This window comes from Garra rufa, chromosome 7 (assembly GCF_049309525.1).
Source record: "Garra rufa chromosome 7, GarRuf1.0, whole genome shotgun sequence".
Classification (NCBI taxonomy): Eukaryota; Metazoa; Chordata; class Actinopteri; order Cypriniformes; family Cyprinidae; genus Garra; species Garra rufa.
In genome coordinates this window covers 35,805,713-35,828,751 of record NC_133367.1, presented here as the reverse complement: position 1 = coordinate 35,828,751, position 23,039 = coordinate 35,805,713, and the positions used below count along the sequence as shown (strand labels likewise).

Below are 23,039 nucleotides of genomic sequence, written 5' to 3'. Positions count from 1 at the left end.
GGAGCTCTAGGGTTGTAGGAATAGTCAGGCATGATTGTTTTTTCACTAGCTTGATTACATTGTGCCTAATTATAAATGTATTTACGATGACTCCAAAAAATGTTGTGCATATTGCACAATTGTTTGTAAGCAAATATAAGCAAGGTTTAGGTCATTTCCGATGGCTTACAGGGTTAACTGGGTTAAACTTACGGCAGCTTTGTGTGATGGGCATTAGTCTTGAGCATGCACAGGAACCCAGCTAAGCATTGTGTTGTGCGTACCGTTCACCCGTGCACTCCTATTCGAGATATTGTGCAATGATAAAAACATTGAATGTACTGATTATAGATATACAGTAAATGTACCATTTGAAGTTAAACTAAGCTAAACTACTAATGTGACAGCTAATATATGAAAGCTTATTTCATTTAACAGTATTGAGCATTGGGCATCAGTACTAAAACATAAGCAGATATTTTAGACATTTTAACGAAGAAATTCGATTCCGCTTTTGTTTTGTAAACGAGGCCCAATCGCTTTCATAACTTCCGCTGTTGGTCAACAGTGCATGTTGTGCTTACACAATAATAATTAATATTGTCTGAAAGTGCAGCTGGTGGGCTTTATTACATTCGAGATGTATCTTCATTTCATGTACCTCTGCAGATAGGCTTCAAACGCCTAGAAACCAGACTAGATATCTATTGCTTTGCTATTAGTTCATATGTAATAAAGAATTAATGTTTTATTGTGGACACTTAGAAACTTGTGTTTTTTGTAATTATTTAAGGACAAGAAATACAATAGTGTGTCATGGAAGTTACAGGTTAAAACGACTATATAACACTATATATAGAACATTTTTGGGACAGTTGGAAACAGTCCTATAGAAACCAAATGGAAAAAGACAAAAACAGCGAGTAAAAGAGTTTTGACAAGTTTTATTATGATAAATGAAAGCTGTCTTTGCGCAATAAATTGTTAATTGTTCACAGAACACACTGTCGTAGCGTAGCAGCAAGCACCATAAGAATAGGTTTATGTAACATGGCGTTATGAATAAAATAAAAAAGAAAAAAATATTATATAAAACTCTTATTTTCCTTCAAAAGATGAATGCTTTTTGTTTTGCACTTTGTGAAACAAACCAGCATTTGTGAATACAGAAACTTTGTTCGAAAAGATGAAAAATTACATCACTAAGTCGGACATCCTTCATATGACATATAATACTTAGATGGCTATTAATGCATCTGTACCATTCATAAATTCTTCATTCCTCTTTCACAACTATACATGCTTGAACCTCCTGAAATGTGCATCTAATTCTACCTTTTCTACAAAGCTTTTACCTTAAAAACATGTATAACATACCAACATGAAACTATTCCTATTTTTTCACCAGGTAAATGTAATGCGTTCATCTTCGAAATGTCTAAGCGACTGTTGAAATGGTAGACAAAACTTCAGGCACATCAGCGCTGATTTGGAGATTTTACGCAAGGCTCCTTTGTCTGGGCTTGATTCTGGGATATAGCTATAGAAGAAAAACAAACATAAGCAATCTCTGGTAACAAAAAGAATGTCTGAGAAAAAAGAAGAAAGTTCCTTACCCCAAGAAGGTTGCGAGGTATGTAGCCCTCATTGTCGGCACATCTCGCCCACCACCATTCTGTTTCTTCACTGTCTTCTCTTCGTAGGACGGTCAGGCAGTCTCCTTCCTTAAAGGACAACTCGTCCGGGCTCTCGCCGTCGTAGTCCCACAGGGCATAAACAACGCCCCTGTTCATGATGCCCATCTTCTCCTGCACACCTGTGAAGAAACATCTCAATGATATAGATTTATTGCGATAAAAGCTACAAGAATAGTTTCTTAATAGAAGGACTGGTTTCTCACCATAGAGAAACTGCGAACATTGGGCGTAACCTTCTTCCATCTCCTCGCACTTGTCAGCCGCCGTCTGCATATCGCTATAGGTTGTGGCGTACACGGCAGCTCCCGATTCCACCAGGAACTTACATACTTGGACGTTATTACAAGAAGCAGCGCAGTGCAGGGGAGTCCTAACAGAGAGAATGAGCTGTTTCAGTTTTATGGACAATTGTGGACAGAACGAGTTCACATGATTTTTTTTTGCTCACCATCCATCGCTGTCTGCGGCATTTGCGTTCACTCCAAACTGCACCAGGAACTTTACAATTTCTGTGTGTCCTGCACACACAGCATTGTGCAGAGCAGTGATGCCCTCATCATTGGGCAAACTGGGGTCGTCCACCTGGATATGAGACATGGACATGTACTTGAAATGCTTGACTAGCTATTCTTATATGTCTGGTTGTTTTATTAGTGACTAGTGGGCCAAGTATGTAAGTGATCTTGGCCTATTCTTTACCTCATATATGATCCTTTGGACGAGGTCGTACTCGCCCTCTAAAGAGGAGTCCAGCAAAAGGGCCAGAGGGTTAAAGCGAACACGCATCCCCTGGTTGATGCGCTCCGAACCCGTCTTACGCAGGTTTGTTCTTTTGCCCTGAGAAGAAAGGAGGATTGATGAATAGATCTTTAGTTATATACTAGAAGGACATTCTGTACATAATTGATGCGTGCGTATCTTGTGGTAAAGTTCTTAAATATGAAGTACTAACACTAGGTGTTAGCCTGACATGAACCGCTCTTTCATTCCGCATATTAAAAGCCCATTGAGGGTCACTGGTTGCCACTTCTGCTCCATTTAAATGTTTAATGAGATCTGCGCGGAGTGCTCAGAATCTTAGTGTGGCTAGTTGCTAAGCAACAGCTGAGAATGGATGGTTTGATCGGAATCTCTACTGACCTGACTTGTCTTCAACCTCTTTCTCTGTCTCTCCCTCTTTTCTATCTGTGGCCATACTTATGTAGGCTAAATAGTGTGCTTGAGGTTTTTTTATGAAGACAGGGAACCAGTCTCAAATGTCCCCCTCATTCCTTGGGGTCTTCTTCTGGGTCTACCCTTGAGATATGGAATCCTGCATAGCTTTCTGATTCATTAAATGACAAATGAGACACCTAATGGCAGTGGTCTCCAAACTCTGTCCTGGAGGACTGGTGTCCAGCAGAGTTTAGGTCCAACCCCTATTTAAAAACACCTGAACCAGGTCTTACTAGGCATGCTAGAAACTTACAGGCAGGGGAAGTTGGAGCTAAACTATGGAGGACACCGGGCCTCCAGGACCAAGTTTGGACACCCCTGCCTTATGGGTTGTCCACATCAGGTACACCATTTTGGAAGCCATCCATGACTTCTTACATAATATTGTCAGGCTCTCAAATGCAGAGAATTTGACTGTAATTAACTGCTTAGTGATGAGTCAGTATCTGACTAAGCTTAAATGCTTGCACACCTTAGCACAGCAAAAAAGACTTTCAATTTCAACCCATCTATCAGGAAACCCTGCGGGGGTACTCCCACCAGTACACATTTTTGGATGTCTACCTTGTCTGACTCACCCATTTCAGGTGTTTTGGAGTCTGTACTATCGAACTGATCAGTTGAATCAAAGACTGCTAGAGAAAAAAATGCTAGAAATTGCAAAGTTGCTGTAGGGCTGGTTACAAGAAGGTCAACTTTATCACCTTAAATCCTGTTTCCAGCAATTTTTTTCAGAAAGTGTATAAGTTAAAGTCACTACAGTTTGCTGTCAGCGCATATGTCCCTTTGGTCCCTCTATAGCAGGGCTGCCCAAACTCGGTCCTGGAGGGTGGGTGCCCTGCAGAGTTTAGCTCCAACTTGTCTCAACACACCTGCCCGGAAGTTTCTAGTATGCCTAGTAAGAGTTTGATTAGCTGTCTCAGGTTTTTTCAAATTGGGGTTGCAGATAATCTCTGCAGGACACTGGCCCTCCAGGACTGAGTTTGGGCACCCCTGCTCTATAAATATTAACCTTTAGACAGGGGTTTCTAAACCTGTTCCTGAAGGGCTACTGTCCTGCAGAGTTCAGCTACAATTCTAATTAAACACACCTAAACCAAAGTAATCAGGTCTTCAGACTCACTAGAAAGTTCCAGGCAAACGTGTTGAAGCTGGTTGAAGTTAAACTCTGCAAGACGCTGGCCCTCCAAGAGCAGGATTGGGCACCCCTGCCTTTAGGGTAAGGTTTCTCAAATCTTTCCGTGGAGGGCCAATGTGCTGCAGAGTTTTTCTCCAACCCTGATCAAACTTACCTACCTATGATTTTCAAATGATCCTGAAGACATTTTTTACATTTTTTTAGACATTCATTAACATACTGAAGTGTGTTTGATTAGGGTTAGAGCTAAACTCGTGGGCCAGATTTAAGGATCCCAGCTCAGGGAATGTAGTAGCACCTACCGGTGGTAGCATGACCTGTCCTGTGACCTCTGGAGCCTTCATATTAACACTGTCCTCTCCTGGTCCCTCCGGCTCTGTCATGCTGGGATATGGAGGTGGAGGATAAGGTGGGTACTCCTCAACATAAGGCTCTGGAGCAGCTGGGCCATAAACTTCCTGTTCTTCCTTCAGTGGTGGTTCCTTCGGTCCAGTGCTGGAAGTAGTGCTGTCATCCAGGATAGGCGATCGAGGGGGAAGTGGTGGAGGCGTCAGCTCCTCCTCCTCTTTCACACACTCAGGTATTGTTGTATCACGGTGTCCCTCCTGGGGTCTACCGCTCTCGTCAGCTATTGGCCTGCATCCATCCTCGCCCTCTGCCTGAAAGAAGGCAGCTGGGGTTATAGTCTCCATGGCAGCCAACGTGGTCTTCTGATAGAGGAGCTTCTGGATGTTGGGTCCACCAGGCCCCTCAGATTCTGTTATAGAGCCACGCTTTTTAAGAGGCCTGGGCGCATGATGCAGTCTCTTCCTCAGGGCCTCCAAATCAGCATCGCTCTGAAGCCGATGGGAATTTGAGAGGAATGGGAGAAGTTTGGTTGGGCTGAGGGGCCGGGGAACACGTTCTACTTCCTGGCCCTCAACAGAGGTGGATGCAGGGGCCGTATTGTTGCCCTGGTCCACTTGGTCACCATCTAGACCTCCAGTTCTCTCAAGATAACTGCTGTCCTGGATAAAAGACTGCTGGCCCCCATTGGATGGGATGACTGGTTTACCATATACTGTGAGAGGGAAGGAGTAAGGATCAGGTACTTCATAAAAACATCTATAAAATACATTGTATGGTTTAAAATTATCAATTTTTTCAATGCCAAAAATGATTAGGATATTGAGTAGATATCGCACACCATGAAGATATTTTGTAAATTTTCTACTGTATTTATATCAAAACTTAATTTTTGATTAGTAATATGCATTGCTAAGAACTTCTTTTGGACAACTTTCAAGGCGATTTTCTCAATATTTAGATTTTTTTACACCCTCAAATTCCAGATTTTCAAATAGCTGTATCTCGGCCAAAAGCGAATCTTGGCCCTTATGACTGGTTTTGTGGTCCAGGGTCACAAATAAGTTGGATGTCAATTGCCATTTATATTACGCAACCACTAAAATAAGAACATAAGGTGCATTACTGAGCTAAATTGTACCCAATCCAAGGGTATTGAGTTTATATGAACAATAATTCATTATATATTGACTATATCCTCAATTGACTTTTTTCCGTGTCTGAGCCACAAAGTGTACCTTTGTAGTAAGAGCAATTTGACTATGTGCTTAAAAATTGTAAAGATATGCAAACTAAAGCTGGAACCAAAGTTATGTAACAAAGGAATGAGCCTTTCCTTATCTCTTTGTGACAAGTGAGCATCACTATAAGCTCTAGTCACTTTCGAGGCTAGAGCACTACTTATATTCTCATATGTAGGCCTACAATTTTGGTACACACTATGAACTCAAATATGACACTGGCATTTCATCTTGAAATATTACTTTAAAAATGTGTGTAGCTGTTAAGATTCTCATGACAACTAAAACTTTGATGGCAAATATGGTTTCCGTTATGTCTTTAATTTAAACTAATTACAACTTGTACCATTTTCCATTTGGTGTTTGCTAAAAAAAGTGATTAACATCAACACTAGCAGAGCAATTTGACTACTGTGTCATTTAAGGGCACAAAATGCCATTTGGAATTATTCCATTAACTAGGTGAAATCTGATTAATGGCAAGTCAGACGTTCTGTTGTAATAATTAAGCTGCTTAATTTAAATGCTTCATCCAAATAAATCCTCTGTCCTTAATTTGTTTCTGCCTAGAAGAAAAAAGCAACTAAAACTAAAGCAAGCTTCTGAACTTCTAATTGTTCACAAGCAATGTTTGGATTAAGGCTAAGAAATTAACATGCTTATTTTAAGCTCAAAAATCCTGTTATTAGACATTCAGACATTTACACAACTATATGGAACACCTAAGCATTTACAAAGAAATGGGACATTGTTTTCCGCTCTTGTGTTGCAACAGTTTTTAAATCTCAGACAACATTTTGACAACAAAATGAGAGTTGGTAAATGTTGGCGGAATTGTTTTTGGGTGAACTTTGATGACTTCTCCAAAGTTGGTTCTGTTAGGGTTCGGGTTAGGGTTAAGTCCTTTTAACATCTTGTGAAATAGATAGTTATCAAATTCCATCACAAGATACCTCTAAATTTGTTTGGGTGTCTAGTGGGGTGGCGGTACTCACGTCGAGGCTGTGAACGGGTCAGCGTACTTTGTCCTTGATAACACTTGCCAAGAGTGCTGTGTTGGGTATACATGGAGTAGATGGAGCTCGCTGCCACCGTCTGGGGTTTGTGAAGGGTAGTGGGGGTGGAGGTTTCTTTCCCTGCCAAAGTTTCTGCTGTGAAAGGACGTACTGTCGCGGCAGGTAAGGTGTCCGGTTTAGGGGGCAAAGGTAGGGGTAAGGTGTTGTTGTGGGATGGAAGGGGCATTGGGGGTTTCTGATTGGCTGGTCTAGCTTTGCCAGGAAAGGTGCCAGTGCTGTACGGAGGTTTACTGAAGGTGGACTGGCCTGGTAGAGCAGGTTTGGGCTTGCTGGGAACAGGAGGAGGAACCTTGCCAAAGGTTCTACCTGCAGACTATGATTAAAGAGTCATTAGTGTTTATTTACTACATAATATCAATGCATTAGCAATGACTTATTGCCAATTTTTTTAAATGGTTGACGTCAGGCACTCGGTGCAGTACCTGGGTGTCCCTCAAGAGGTCCTCACTACTCTGGTTCTTGCGTAAAGGCAATGGTGGAGGTTTCAAATCTGCCTCAGAATCTGAAACAGATACAAGATAACAAACCAGCATGTCACAGATTAATCATCACTCTTGAAGTTTAAGAGATTTACCTTCCTGCAAAGTGCCTTACGCCTGAACCAGCTAATTAAGATCCTCAGGAACATTTGATAATTACAGACAGGTGTGTTGGTGCAGGGTTGGAACTGTACTCTGCAGGTAGGTAGATATTCAGAAACAGGACTGGGCACCCCTGGTATTTGTATTTAGTTTAAAAATTGATGCCTATAGTGGATGTTCTATTACTTTTGCTTATCCCAGTTTAATGGAGACACACTTTCAAGTAAGCCATCCACGGCTGACTTTCCAAAGAGTGTAAACACTGTGGCTCTATCAAAACATAGCTTTGTTTGTTTAAGCGGTCTGACACGTCAACTTCTGGCTCAACTAATTGCATGAGTCTCAATGTATTCTTTCAAGGTTAGAGAGAGGTGTACCATACCTTTCTCCTGGGATCCGTGGCTGGTCATGCGGGGAAGGGTGGAGGAGTGGCCGTGGGTGTTGCTGTTAGTTTCTGTGTTGGAAAACAGATCTGACACCTTGGAGATCTTACTTGTCAAGAAACCAATCCCTGGCACATGGAAACAGAATTAGGAACAGATGAATCAGGGGTTACTTGGACTTTCAAGGACTTTTCAATCAGTTTTTTGATTTTCAAGGACTTCTGTCAGAGAGATCTTACTAATGTCTTCAATTTCAAATTCTAAAAAAAAGAAATAGATAAATAAAAATATACTAATAAAAATGGCAAAAATAAGGTGAGGCACATGCAAAGTATTATTACTAAAGTATGCTACATTTGTACACTTTTACTATAATAAAACCACAGTTAATTTTATAGTACACTTTTACTATAGTAAACCCACAGTTAATTTTCTTAAAGGATTAGTATTTGTTTATACTTTTATTCTTTTTTGTTTGTATGTTTTGTTTTTTTAACTACTGCAGCCTGCAGGGGCAGGGGCAGGAGCAGGGGCTTGGGCGGGGGCAGGAGCAGGGGCTTGGGCGGGGGCTTGGGCGGGGGCTTGGGCGGGGGCTTGGGCGGGGGCTTGGGCGGGGGCGGCCGTGGCCTAATGGTTAGAGAGTCGGACTTGTAATCCCAAGGTTGCAGGTTCGAGTCTCAGGTCCGGCAGGGATTGTAGGTGGGGGGAGTGAAAGTCTCCGTTCTTAATCAAATTATTCACAATCCACGCTCTGAAGTTCCAACCTAAAGCAAAGGATTTGTGAACCGTGCTACAAAGTTCCGATCTAAAGCAAAAGATTCACAAACCCTCTCAGAAATTCCGATCTAAAGCAAAAAAAATCACAAACCGCTCCGAAGTTCTATTCTGAAGCAAAAGATTTGTGAACCAGCCTTAAAATTCCGACCTTAATCAAATGATTTGCGAACCGCCCAATGAAGTTACGGTCTAAAGCAAATGATTTATAATCCGTCCTCTGAAGTTACAATCTAAAGTAAAAGATTTGTGAACTAGCTCCGAAGTTTCAATCTAAAGCAAATTATTCACAATCCACGCTCCGAAGTTCCGATCTAAAGCAAAAGATTCACAAACTCTCTCCAAAGTTCCGATCTAAAGCAAACGTTTTGTGAACCCGCTCTGAAGTTCTGATCTAAATCAAATGATTCACGATCAGCGCTCCAAAGTTCCGATCTAAAGCAAAAGATTCACAAACCCTCTCCAAAGTTCCGATCTAAAGCAAAAGATTTGCAAACCCGCTCTGAAGTTCTGATCTAAATCAAATGATTCACGATCAGCGCTCCAAAGTTCCGATCTAAAGCAAAAGTTTTGTGAACCCGCTCTGAAGTTCTGATCTAAATCAAATGATTCACGATCAGCGCTCCAAAGTTCCGATCTAAAGCAAAAGATTCACAAACTCTCTCCAAAGTTCCGATCTAAAGCAAAAGTTTTGTGAACCCGCTCTGAAGTTCTGATCTAAATCAAATGATTCACGATCAGCATGCCAAAGTTCCGATCTAAAGCAAAAGATTCACAAACCCTCTCCAAAGTTCCGATCTAAAGCAAAAGATTTGCAAACCCGCTCTGAAGTTCTGATCTAAATCAAATGATTCACGATCAGCGCTCCAAAGTTCCGATCTAAAGCAAAAGTTTTGTGAACCCGCTCTGAAGTTCTGATCTAAATCAAATGATTCACGATCAGCATGCCAAAGTTCCGATCTAAAGCAAAAGTTTTGTGAACCCGCTCTGAAGTTCTGATCTAAATAAAATGATTCACGATCAGCACGCCAAAGTTCCGATCTAAAGCAAAAGATTCACAAACCCGCTCCGAAGTTCCAATCTAAAGCAAAAGATTCATAAACCCTCTTCAAAGTTCTGATCTAAAGCATTTAAAATTAAAAACTTGAATTTCAAAAAGTCACATTCAAGTACTTTAAGCACCTTGTACAAGCCCTGATATACACATACCTGTGGTCGGTTTAGGAAGAGGTTTGGGAAGGGTGGCCGTGCCGTCGGGATAAGCAGGCTTCACTAGAATCTCCTGCTTGGGAGGAACTGGAGGAGCCGGGGTGGTCTGGATGTACGGCCCAACAGCGGCAACCCTGGAAGGGCCGGTGGGCTGAGAGCTTTGCCCTTCAGATGGCTGCTGGTAGTGGAAGAGACAAAGAATTTCTGTGCGTCACAAAATAAATCTGTCCGTCTAAAAAAACAGAAGTAGTGTAAACGTTATAAAGTTGCTCACAGGCAAGTTCTCTTTCTGCTGGAGGGCAGCTTTTTTCTTCCAGAGCCTCTCTCTGAGTTCAGCCACTCTTTTGTCCATGGTGGCCATTTCTAAGTTCCTCTTGTTTAGATTCTCTCTCTGCTGCTGGAGTTTGGCACTCTGCTCCTGGTTCAATTTATTCCTCAGCTGCAGAAAAGAGAAAATGTCAGAACAAAAGAGGGCCTGTTGAATTTTTTTGTGCGGGACTCTGGCTTTTCAGAATAAAAATTTCCTGATAATTTACTCACCCCCATCTCATCCAAGATGTTCAGTTCTTTCTTTCTTCGGTCGAAAGGAAATTAAGGTTTTTGATGAAAACATTCCAGGATTTTAAGGTCTAAATTGCAGTTTCAATGCAACTTCAAAGGGCTCCACATGATCCCAGCCAAGGAATAAAGGTCTTATCTAGCAAAACGATCATCACTTTCTTAAAAAAAGAAAGAAAATGTATATACTTTTTAATCACAAAGGCTCTTGCACTTTCTCAGCTAGGATTCCTTTAGAGCCCTTTGAAGCTGCACTGACTCTGCAATTTGGACTTTCAACCTGTTGGCCATCATTGAAGTCCACTATATGGAGAACAACTATATGTTCTCCCTAATTTCTTTTTGACTGAAGAAAGACATGAACATCTTGTATGACATCGGATTTCATTTATCTTATATAGCTACCTGAAGCTCTTTATACAGTCGCTCTAGTTCTCCACTCGCGCTCGGTCCAGCCTCATGTGGGACGTCCATTTTGCCGCCACGTAACATGTCGAGTTGTCGACTCAACTCCTCCACCCTGCTGACGGCCACCACCAGCTCCCGCTGCTTCTGCTGGAACAGACCGTTCATCTGCTCGATCTCCTCCACTACAGAGAGAAAGAAAAATGAGGTGTATCACTCACTTGTTAATTAACTTCTCATTCCCATAAGCAAGATCGTTTGTTGTTGTCTCTGTTGATTAATTTAGCCGCTAATGGCATTCTTATGTAACAGAAACAGTAGAATGAACTTTTCCATTAGTGGGCAAATGATCCACAGCAAATTACGTCTTCGTAAATGAATCTGGAAAAAGTCCATAAAATATGGCTAAATGTCTAACTTAGAAATTATCCACCTCTATTTAGTTTATAATTAAAGTAAAAAATTAAAGATTTAGTAGAAAATTTAATTAGTTGATCAAACCAATTAACTTTTTTATATGTACAAAAACAAATAATTTTATCTTTAGTTTATTATTTAAATAGTCTAACAAGAGTCATTTAGAATAACAAAACATATAACTTGTCTGTAATATATACAATAATATTAATAATGACAGTATTCTGACGGCATTTTAGTGCCATGTTAAAAAATGTAAAAAATCTAAGATTACGAGATTGAAGTCGTTATATTTTGAGAATAAAGTTAAAATTGTGAGAATAAAGTTGAAATATTATGAGAATAAAGAATTTAAATCATGGAAAATAAATTGACAATATTATGACAATATAGCCAATATTGCGCAAGCAAATGGCCCGGATTGAGAGCACCAGGAGAAGTTGCCAGGCCACCGGAATTTATTTGAATATTGTTGTGTCCAATCTTTCATTCCTCACAAGTATTTAATTAAAAACAGCAATTAAACATTCTGAAGGTTAAAGTGGACTCCAACTTGTTATCATACAGTAAGATATATTGTTGTCTTTTCTGAGGTACAAAATATTATAAATTTCATCTCATAAATCTTATAATTGCTACAAATTAATTCTCATAATTTTTCTTTATTCTTGAAACATTTAGACTTTATTCTCATAATTTCAACTGTATTCTCGCATTACTTTGAGTTTATTCTCGTAATATTTTGACTGTATTCTCGTAGTATTTCAACTTTTTTCTCACATTATTATTTCGAGTTTATTCTCGTAATATTTCGCTTTATTCTCGTAATTTCAACTTTATTCTCGTAATTTCGACTTCATTCTCGTAATATTTTGAGTTTATTATCATATTTTGACTGTATTCTCGTAGTATTTCAACTTTCTCACATTATTTCGAGTTTATTCTCATAATTTTGACTTTATTCTCGTAATTTCTACTTTATTCTCGTAATATTTCGTCTTTATTCTCGTAATTTCAACTTTATTCTCATAATATTTTGACTTTTTTTCTTGTCATTTTGACTTTATTCTCATAATTTCGACTTCATTCTCGTAATATTTTGAGTTTATTATCATATTTTGACTGTATTCTCGTAGTATTTCAACTTTATTCTCACATTATTTCGAGTTTATTCTCGTAATATTTCGCTTTATTCTCGTAATTTCAACTTTATTCTTATAATATTTTGACTTTATTCTCATAATTTTGACTTTATTCTCGTAATTTCTACTTTATTCTCGTAATATTTCGTCTTTATTCTCGTAATTTCAACTTTATTCTCATATTTTGACTTTTTTCTTGTCATTTTGATTTTATTCTCATAATTTCGACTTTATTCTCGTAATATTTTGAGTTTATTATCATATTTTGACTGTATTCTCGTAGTATTTCAACTTTATTCTCACATTATTTCTAGTTTATTCTCGTAATATTTCGCTTTATTCTCGTAATTTCAACTTTATTCTTATAATATTTTGACTTTATTCTCATAATTTTGACTTTATTCTCGTAATATTTCGTCTTTATTCTCGTAATTTCAACTTTATTCTCATAATATTTTGACTTTTTTTCTTGTCATTTTGACTTTATTCTCATAATTTCGACTTCATTCTCGTAATATTTTGAGTTTATTATCATATTTTGACTGTATTCTCGTAGTATTTCAACTTTATTCTCACATTATTTCGAGTTTATTCTCGTAATATTTCGCTTTATTCTCGTAATTTCAACTTTATTCTTATAATATTTTGACTTTATTCTCATAATTTTGACTTTATTCTCGTAATTTCTACTTTATTCTCGTAATATTTCGTCTTTATTCTCGTAATTTCAACTTTATTCTCATAATATTTTGACTTTTTTTCTTGTCATTTTGACTTTATTCTCATAATTTCGACTTCATTCTCGTAATATTTTGAGTTTATTATCATATTTTGACTGTATTCTCGTAGTATTTCAACTTTATTCTCACATTATTTCTAGTTTATTCTCGTAATATTTCGCTTTATTCTCGTAATTTCAACTTTATTCTTATAATATTTTGACTTTATTCTCATAATTTTGACTTTATTCTCGTAATTTCTACTTTATTCTCGTAATATTTCGTCTTTATTCTCGTAATTTCAACTTTATTCTCATAATATTTTGACTTTTTTCTTGTCATTTTGATTTTATTCTCATAATTTCGACTTTATTCTCGTAATATTTTGAGTTTATTATCATATTTTGACTGTATTCTCGTAGTATTTCAACTTTATTCTCACATTATTTCTAGTTTATTCTCGTAATATTTCGCTTTATTCTCGTAATTTCAACTTTATTCTTATAATATTTTGACTTTATTCTCATAATTTTGACTTTATTCTCGTAATATTTCGTCTTTATTCTCGTAATTTCAACTTTATTCTCATAATATTTTGACTTTTTTTCTTGTCATTTTGACTTTATTCTCATAATTTCGACTTCATTCTCGTAATATTTTGAGTTTATTATCATATTTTGACTGTATTCTCGTAGTATTTCAACTTTATTCTCACATTATTTCGAGTTTATTCTCGTAATATTTCGCTTTATTCTCGTAATTTCAACTTTATTCTTATAATATTTTGACTTTATTCTCATAATTTTGACTTTATTCTCGTAATTTCTACTTTATTCTCGTAATATTTCGTCTTTATTCTCGTAATTTCAACTTTATTCTCATAATATTTTGACTTTTTTTCTTGTCATTTTGACTTTATTGTCATAATTTCGACTTCATTCTCGTAATATTTTGAGTTTATTATCATATTTTGACTGTATTCTCGTAGTATTTCAACTTTATTCTCACATTATTTCGAGTTTATTCTCGTAATATTTCGCTTTATTCTCGTAATTTCAACTTTATTCTTATAATATTTTGACTTTATTCTCATAATTTTGACTTTATTCTCGTAATTTCTACTTTATTCTCGTAATATTTCGTCTTTATTCTCGTAATTTCAACTTTATTCTCATAATATTTTGACTTTTTTTCTTGTCATTTTGACTTTATTGTCATAATTTCGACTTCATTCTCGTAATATTTTGAGTTTATTATCATATTTTGACTGTATTCTCGTAGTATTTCAACTTTATTCTCACATTATTTCGAGTTTATTCTCGTAATATTTCGCTTTATTCTTGTAATTTCAACTTTATTCTCATATTTTGACTTTATTCTCATAATTTTGACTTTATTCTCGTAATTTCTACTTTATTCTCGTAATATTTCGTCTTTATTCTCGTAATTTCAACTTTATTCTCATAATATTTTGACTTTTTTTCTTGTCATTTTGACTTTATTCTCATAATTTCGACTTCATTCTCGTAATATTTTGAGTTTATTATCATATTTTGACTGTATTCTCGTAGTATTTCAACTTTATTCTCACATTATTTCTAGTTTATTCTCGTAATATTTCGCTTTATTCTCGTAATTTCAACTTTATTCTTATAATATTTTGACTTTATTCTCATAATTTTGACTTTATTCTCGTAATTTCTACTTTATTCTCGTAATATTTCGTCTTTATTCTCGTAATTTCAACTTTATTCTCATAATATTTTGACTTTTTTTCTTGTCATTTTGACTTTATTCTCATAATTTCGACTTCATTCTCGTAATATTTTGAGTTTATTATCATATTTTGACTGTATTCTCGTAGTATTTCAACTTTATTCTCACATTATTTCGAGTTTATTCTCGTAATATTTCGCTTTATTCTTGTAATTTCAACTTTATTCTTATAATATTTTGACTTTTTTTCTTGTCATTTTGACTTTATTGTCATAATTTCGACTTCATTCTCGTAATATTTTGAGTTTATTATCATATTTTGACTGTATTCTCGTAGTATTTCAACTTTATTCTCACATTATTTCGAGTTTATTCTCGTAATATTTCGCTTTATTCTCGTAATTTCAACTTTATTCTTATAATATTTTGACTTTATTCTCATAATTTTGACTTTATTCTCGTAATTTCTACTTTATTCTCGTAATATTTCGTCTTTATTCTCGTAATTTCAACTTTATTCTCATAATATTTTGACTTTTTTTCTTGTCATTTTGACTTTATTGTCATAATTTCGACTTCATTCTCGTAATATTTTGAGTTTATTATCATATTTTGACTGTATTCTCGTAGTATTTCAACTTTATTCTCACATTATTTCGAGTTTATTCTCGTAATATTTCGCTTTATTCTTGTAATTTCAACTTTATTCTCATATTTTGACTTTTTTCTTGTCATTTTGATTTTATTCTCATAATTTCGACTTTATTCTCGTAATTTCTACTTTATTCTCGTAATATTTCGTCTTTATTCTCGTAATTTCAACTTTATTCTCATAATATTTTGACTTTTTTTCTTGTCATTTTGACTTTATTCTCATAATTTCGACTTCATTCTCGTAATATTTTGAGTTTATTATCATATTTTGACTGTATTCTCGTAGTATTTCAACTTTATTCTCACATTATTTCTAGTTTATTCTCGTAATATTTCGCTTTATTCTCGTAATTTCAACTTTATTCTTATAATATTTTGACTTTATTCTCATAATTTTGACTTTATTCTCGTAATTTCTACTTTATTCTCGTAATATTTCGTCTTTATTCTCGTAATTTCAACTTTATTCTCATAATATTTTGACTTTTTTTCTTGTCATTTTGACTTTATTCTCATAATTTCGACTTCATTCTCGTAATATTTTGAGTTTATTATCATATTTTGACTGTATTCTCGTAGTATTTCAACTTTATTCTCACATTATTTCTAGTTTATTCTCGTAATATTTCGCTTTATTCTCGTAATTTCAACTTTATTCTTATAATATTTTGACTTTATTCTCATAATTTTGACTTTATTCTCGTAATTTCTACTTTATTCTCGTAATATTTCGTCTTTATTCTCGTAATTTCAACTTTATTCTCATAATATTTTGACTTTTTTTCTTGTCATTTTGACTTTATTCTCATAATTTCGACTTCATTCTCGTAATATTTTGAGTTTATTATCATATTTTGACTGTATTCTCGTAGTATTTCAACTTTATTCTCACATTATTTCGAGTTTATTCTCGTAATATTTCGCTTTATTCTCGTAATTTCAACTTTATTCTCATATTTTGACTTTTTTTCTTGTCATTTTGACTTTATTCTCATAATTTCGACTTCATTCTCGTAATATTTTGAGTTTATTATCATATTTTGACTGTATTCTCGTAGTATTTCAACTTTATTCTCACATTATTTCGAGTTTATTCTCGTAATATTTCGCTTTATTCTCGTAATTTCAACTTTATTCTCATATTTTGACTTTTTTTCTTGTCATTTTGATTTTATTCTCATAATTTCGACTTTATTCTCGTAATTTCTACTTTATTCTCGTAATATTTCATCTTTATTCTAGTAGCATTTCAACTTTATTCTTGTAATTTCAACTTTATTCGCGTAATATTTTGACTTTATTCGCGTAATATTTCAACTGTATTCTTGCAATATTTCGAGTTTATTCTCAGAATATTTAGATTTTATTCTCGTAGTTTCGATTTTATTCTCGTAATATTTTGAGTTTATTCTCATAATATTTTGACTGCATTCTCGTAGCATTTCGACTTTATTCTCACATTATTCTGAGTTTATTCTTGTAATATTTTGGTTTATTCTCGTAATTTCGACTTTATTCACGTAATATTTCGACTTTATTCTCGTAATATTTAGACTTTATTCTCGTAATATTTAGTCTTTATTCTCGTAATATTCCGACTTTATTCACGTAATATTTAGACTTTATTCTCGTAATATTTAGTCTTTATTCTCGTAATATTCCGACTTTATTCACGTAAAATTTCGACTTTATTCACGTAATATTTCGACTGTATTCTCATAATATTTCGACTGTATTCTTATAGTATTTAAACTATTCTTGTACTATTTTGACTTTATTCTCGTATTCCAAATGTATTTTTCTTTACGTGGCACTAAAACGCGGTCATACAATATAAAATACTAATACTAAAAATTTAACATCTTTTTAGCAAATTCATTGTTGTTTAATTGCATAACAAAAAATAGTGTTGTTTTTGTAAGTTTATGAAAATTTAAAAAAGTAAGTAAAAAACTTATTAAAAACACTTCCCCTCATCTAGAAAACAAATGGACCACAACACCATTTGCTACTAGTAGAGCAGAAATAACAAACTTCACCTTGAACCAGTATCCCTGAAAGAAGGTCAACGTTACAGCATTTTCAGCATTTCTAACCTGCTTTCTTTTATGAGTTCACAGGTTCTGACCTAGTTTACTATTGCTGATGCGCTTCTGTTCCACTTGTCCTTTCAGAGCTCGAACCCTGCGCAGTTTGGCCTCCTGGTTCTCTGCGTTCTCCCGCAGCAGCCGTAGTTTCTCCTGCTCAGAGGCCTGCTGTTGCTGCTGCCGTTGGTCCTGCAGCTTCAGGAAACGCAGTCGCTGTTCCTGTGAGGAGGCATCAAATCTCATTTTCAGACATTGCGTTTCAGAACTACATGCCTGCTGTTTTCATTCATGCTGATAATGGACAAAATGGTAATGGTTTTGATATGAAAAACATGATAAATATGATGATAACTCTATCTCTGTCTCACTGCATGTCACCATGCAGTTGTTTTATTCAAATGACCTTTACACAAAATGTTGTGTGCAAGCAGTTACACCATTTCATGGATGACTTTGTATGAAACTTCATATTTAAAGGGATAGTTCACCCAAAAATGAAAATTACTCACCCTTAAGCCAACCTAGGTGTATATGACTTCTTCTTTCAGATGAATATAATCGGAGTTATATTAAAAAAATCTCCCGGCTCTTCCGAGTTTTATAATAGCAGTGAATGGCTGTTGAGATTTTGAAGCTCAAGAAAGTGCATCAATCCATCATAAAAATCGATGCATTTGTGTAAGAAAAATATCCATGAACAAATGTGCGACGGTTAGCGGAAGCTAAATGTGGAGCATTTTTCATGACAGATGAATGCACTTTATCAGACTGCAAAAAGGGCTAGGATATTTTTTTATATATATCTCAGACTGTATTCGCCTAAAAGAAGAAAGTCATATACACCTAGGATGGCTTGAGGGTGAGTAAATCATGGGTAATTTTCATTTTTGGGTGAACTATCCCTTTAAATGAAATGTTGGTTTCAACTAACAAACAGGAAATGCTTCTCTTTTCCATTCAGTGAAAGTGTATGTAAAAGAGCAGCTTGGACAATCTGCTGGATATCTGCTTTTGTGTTTAACAGAAGATAGAAAGTCATACAAGTTTGGAACGAATAAATTACTTCAATTTTTGCTGGAAACATCTCTTTAAGTTGTAAATAAACATGAAATAGTTGTTTTTGTCAATGGCGCAGCTACCTTTGTTGCCAGGAGTTGTTGTTGTGCGTTGATCTGTTGTTGTTGCCTAGATGCCATTTCTTGCAACTCGCTGAGGGTGATATCCATATGAGGAGCTGCCAGCTAAAAATAAATAAATAAATAACATTTTATAAAGGATGGATAAGGGAATATTTTAAATGGTTTTAAAGGAATTTAATATGGTAAAAATATGGTTTATTTCAATGCAATTATACAGTTGAGGTCAAAAGTTTACATTCCTCTTTCAGAATCTGTGAAATATCTTATTCAGGTCAGTACTAAATAAACAAAAACATGCAGTTTGTATAATCTCTCTAATTTTGATATAATAATTAACATTTAGCAGATTCTAAAAGAGGGGAAGTGTAAACTTAAGTCCTCAACTGTACATGTTTGCTTTTTGAAATTTTGAAATGAATCTCAAGTGGGTCAAACTGAGAATCGATCTTCATTCCCAAAGTCTGATTTATAAAATGCTTTTCAAAGTCACAATTCATTCCAGTTCACGTACGAATACTATCCATTTAATCTTTACCACTTTCTGTGCACAGTTTACTGAAAATTTCCAACTCAAACCTGAGTTAGCAACAGTAACCAACAGAGGCGGAGCTTAGCAAATAAACAAATCTCTGAGGGAAATCATACTCACTCCATTTTCCATGTGTCTGTCCATCGTCTTCACCGCGTTTCTTCTGGCAAGAGACTCTGGAGCTCTGTGACCTGTAGTTAAGAGACAGAGTTAGCAGTACTGGCTAAGCTAAGTACTTAACATTAATGATTTGTATTAAACTTGACAGATAGTTAGTCAAGCACATTTTGATACCTCAAATCATGAAGCGTTTTGAGGATAAGTGTATATTTAGACTCTGATTTAAAGTTCAACGGTTAGCACTTAGCAAACTAGCATCTGAACACGTTAACAATGAAGGCCAGGAACATTTAGCCTGAAAAAGAGTGGCTGTGCTGGGGTGAACCTCATTACATAATGACTGTTTGGCTAGGGAAAACAACTAGCGCTCAATTATCCTGCATATGACTGCCTTACATAACATCAACACTGGCACCGCTAGCGCCGCTTATGTGGGTTAAACCAGTCTAAGAGCCAAACAATGGCCAAATAATGTTCTTGGTCACAGTCTGACACCGCAGGGGTCCTAATCAGGGCTTACTGATTACACAAGCATAGGGTTTTACCTCAATTCTGTGTGAAAACAAACCACGAACACAACAGATACGAGTCAAACTGCGTGTAATTGACATAATTATTCTCAACAGAGAAATAAGGAACTCTTTGTGAGGTTAAGGCCAGGCGTGCAGAGCCGATATCACTCGCATTGTTGTGTAACAGCCGGTCTTTGTCCGATGAAGAGGGCCAAAGTCACTCGGAGAAATCTGAAACCTCACACATGGTTTCACATGACTGGGGATGTTCAAACTTCTCGGGGGAACAGGGAGGATTCGCTTCAAACACGCCGTGTAAACAAACTAGTAGAAATTGCAACAAAGGGTATTTATGAGTTAAAAATACCATGCAAAACAACTGACGAAAAACTACTTTAAGCTGTGTGGGATTTTAGATATATTATACATTTTGATACCTATTTCTAATTACAAAATAGAATACATAAAAAAAAAAAAAAAAAAAATAAATAAATAAAAAATTCTGTGGTACCATAACTTATAATAACAGCAAATAAAAACAATAAAATAAAAATAAATAAATCAGTTGCGTGAGATTTTTTTAAATGTATTATATATTTTAACATATAACTATATATAACTGTAAAAAAAACAACAGAATATAGTAAAATTGGACAATTCCAAAAAATGTATTATACACTTTAAAATATCAGTAATCATAAAACACAACAGAATATAATAGAATAGAAAAATAAGCAAAATAAAATTCTATATATATACAGTATGTATATATACACACACACATATACATATATATATATACACACACACACACACACACACACACACACATACATATATATATATATATATATATATATATAAAATTGTCAAAAACTATAGAATAAAGTAGAATTGGAAAATTCTATTCTATTCTACAAAATAAAAATAGTGTGGTACTATAATTTACAGAATAATAGCAAATAAAAAATAATAAAAATATAAATAAAGTAATAAGTTGTGTGAGATTTTTATGTATTATTTACTTTAATTGAAAAAAAAACAATAGAATAGAATAGAAAAAACAAAAACAAATAAAAATTCTGTGGTACCATAACTTACAGAATAATAGCAAATAAAATATTTTATATATATATATATATATATATATATATATATATATATATATATATATATATATATATATATATATATATATATATATATATATATATAATAAAATATAAATAAAAAATATAAAATATATAAATAAAGAAATCGGTTATGTATTATACATTTTAATACATACTGTAATTGTAAAACAAAAATTAGAATACAATAGAATACAATAAAAGAACAGAAAAATAACCAAATAAAAATTCTGTGGTACCATAACTTAAAAAATAAGACAAAAAATAAGAAAAATATAAATAAAGAAATCAGTTGTGTGAGATTTTTTTCATTTATTATTCATTTAATAAAAAACAAAAAACAAAAAAAAACTATTGAATAGAATAGAAAAATAACCAAATAAAAATTTGGTGGTACCACAACTTACAGAATAATAAATAAAAAATAATAAAAATATAATCAAATATAAAAATATGAAATATATAAATAAAGAAATCAGTTGTGCGAGATGTATTATACATTTTAATACATATTGTAAAAACAATAGAATAGAATAGAACTGAATAAAACAGAATAGAAGAACAGAAAAATAACCAAATAAAAATGTGGTGGTACCATAACTTACAGAACGATAGCAAATAAAAAATAAAAATGAAAAAGAAATATAAAAAAATAAAATGTATAAATTAAAAGAAATCAGTTGAAATAAGTACGGAATAATAGCAAATAAATAAAAAAAACATAAACAAAGAAATCTGTTGTGTTTGATTTTTTATATGCGTTATGCATTTTAATTCATAACTGTAAAAAAAGTAGAATAGAATATAAGAGAATAGAATACAAAATTAACCAAATAAAAATTCGGTGGTACCAAAAATTACAGAATTATACCAAACAAAAATAATACATAAAAAAATAGGTTGTGTGTGATTTTTTAGTATGTATTATACATTTTAATAAATATTTATAATTGCAAAAACAACAGAATAGAAACATTATGTGGTACAATAACTTACACAACAATAAGAAATAAACAAATTATAAATAATATATATATATATATATATATATATACATACAAAACAACTGACCAAAAAAAAGTCTTACTTTTTAAAAAAAATGATTGCTTGAATTAACTATTAAAAAGCTGAGTTTTTATAATATAATAAAATATAATATAATGAAGAATAAATACCAAAAATATATCAAATATATTGTTATTACTTTATTAATAATTTCCAGGGCTACTTGTGTCACATGAATTATGTGCTATTTATGTGTTTGTTATGTGGGAGTGGCAAAAATTGAGAGAAAAATGTGTGTATTGAGTGTGTGTATGTGTGTGTGGGCATATGTGTTAGTGACTGAATTTTTGGATGCGTTCAGATGGAAAGTGATGACACACGCACACACACACACACACACACACACACACACACACACACAAAATGAGCAGCCATATTTGGACTACACCTGTTCATTTCTCTCACACAGGTGTTCCTTTACCATCTGCCTTCTGCAAAAAGAGATATACATGTCACTATTATCCTAATTGTTTTTCCTAAACAGCACTGTGATTAAATGGATATCAGATCTGATTCTCAGAAGCTTCTTTTAAGAAGACGACCCTAGTAATCTCATCTGTCTCATTTGGAATTTCAAAACAGATGTCAACAGTGTCTCAAACTGTGCTCAGATTTGCCAAGATACCAAAGTATGCAATTAAATGTCAACAACTCATTCGTGATTTGTTCTGTTAGGCGAACCATAGTCGATACCTAAAAACATCCCCTATACGAGCAATACAGCTTCCCATTATGTGTGCATGTTTTTAGGACACAAGATAAAGATCCATTCTGATCTATTCCAAAGCCCCCTACCCTTAGGCAGTGCCCACAAAACAAGCCATTCTGCAGCAAATAATTCATGCCTCAACACAGCCGTAACCATGTCAAATTTACAACCCCTCTATTCACAGTCTCCCATAAAAGGAAATGACATTCACGCCTATCCTCAACAACGGCATGTCCACACGGACAGCAGACCGCCGACGGGGAGAGGATGTAATTGAACGGGTGCGTGATTTGGCATGGAAAAAGAGCTAGTCTATATTCAAATTGCCATCCAAACCCTACAGCAGATAGTAAATAATAAACAAGACCAAACATTATCCTCATATTTTGCACTGATAGTGTCCTCAGCATTCAAAATCAGGCATACAAGAAGTTAGAAACTAAAAGTAGGTAATTTGGGTGCCTATAATCATTCCTACATGTTGCAATATAATAAAGGC

At 34.4% G+C, this 23,039-nt stretch overlaps 1 protein-coding gene across 1 annotated transcript; it reads right to left on the bottom strand.

Moving 5' to 3' along the window:
- Positions 1-1,477: 1,477 nt before the first annotated feature.
- LOC141338143 (apoptosis-stimulating of p53 protein 2-like) lies at positions 1,478-19,194 on the bottom strand. The gene is made up of 15 exons (XM_073843702.1): positions 19,125-19,194; positions 18,476-18,577; positions 17,378-17,555; positions 10,602-10,786; positions 9,913-10,077; positions 9,639-9,816; positions 7,655-7,783; positions 7,114-7,193; positions 6,611-7,004; positions 4,332-5,089; positions 2,376-2,513; positions 2,125-2,258; positions 1,880-2,046; positions 1,596-1,795; positions 1,478-1,519 (listed from the first exon to the last, which is right to left on the bottom strand). Exons 1-15 carry the CDS (start codon positions 19,146-19,148, stop codon positions 1,478-1,480), a joined length of 2,874 nt encoding a protein of 957 aa, XP_073699803.1. The 5' UTR covers positions 19,149-19,194.
- Between the last annotated feature and the right edge of the window lie 3,845 nt (positions 19,195-23,039).

Bases quoted from the DNA above. Each gene is read 5' to 3' on its own strand.
- LOC141338143 (XM_073843702.1), bottom strand. From the start codon at position 19,148: ATGGACAGACACATGGAAAATGGA. The intron at 10,078-10,601 runs GTAGCTATATAA...TCTTTTCTGCAG, and splicing joins GACTGTATAAAGAGCTTCAG to CTGAGGAATAAATTGAACCA. The intron at 1,796-1,879 runs GTGAGAAACCAG...GTTTCTTCACAG, and splicing joins ATGTTCGCAGTTTCTCTATG to GTGTGCAGGAGAAGATGGGC.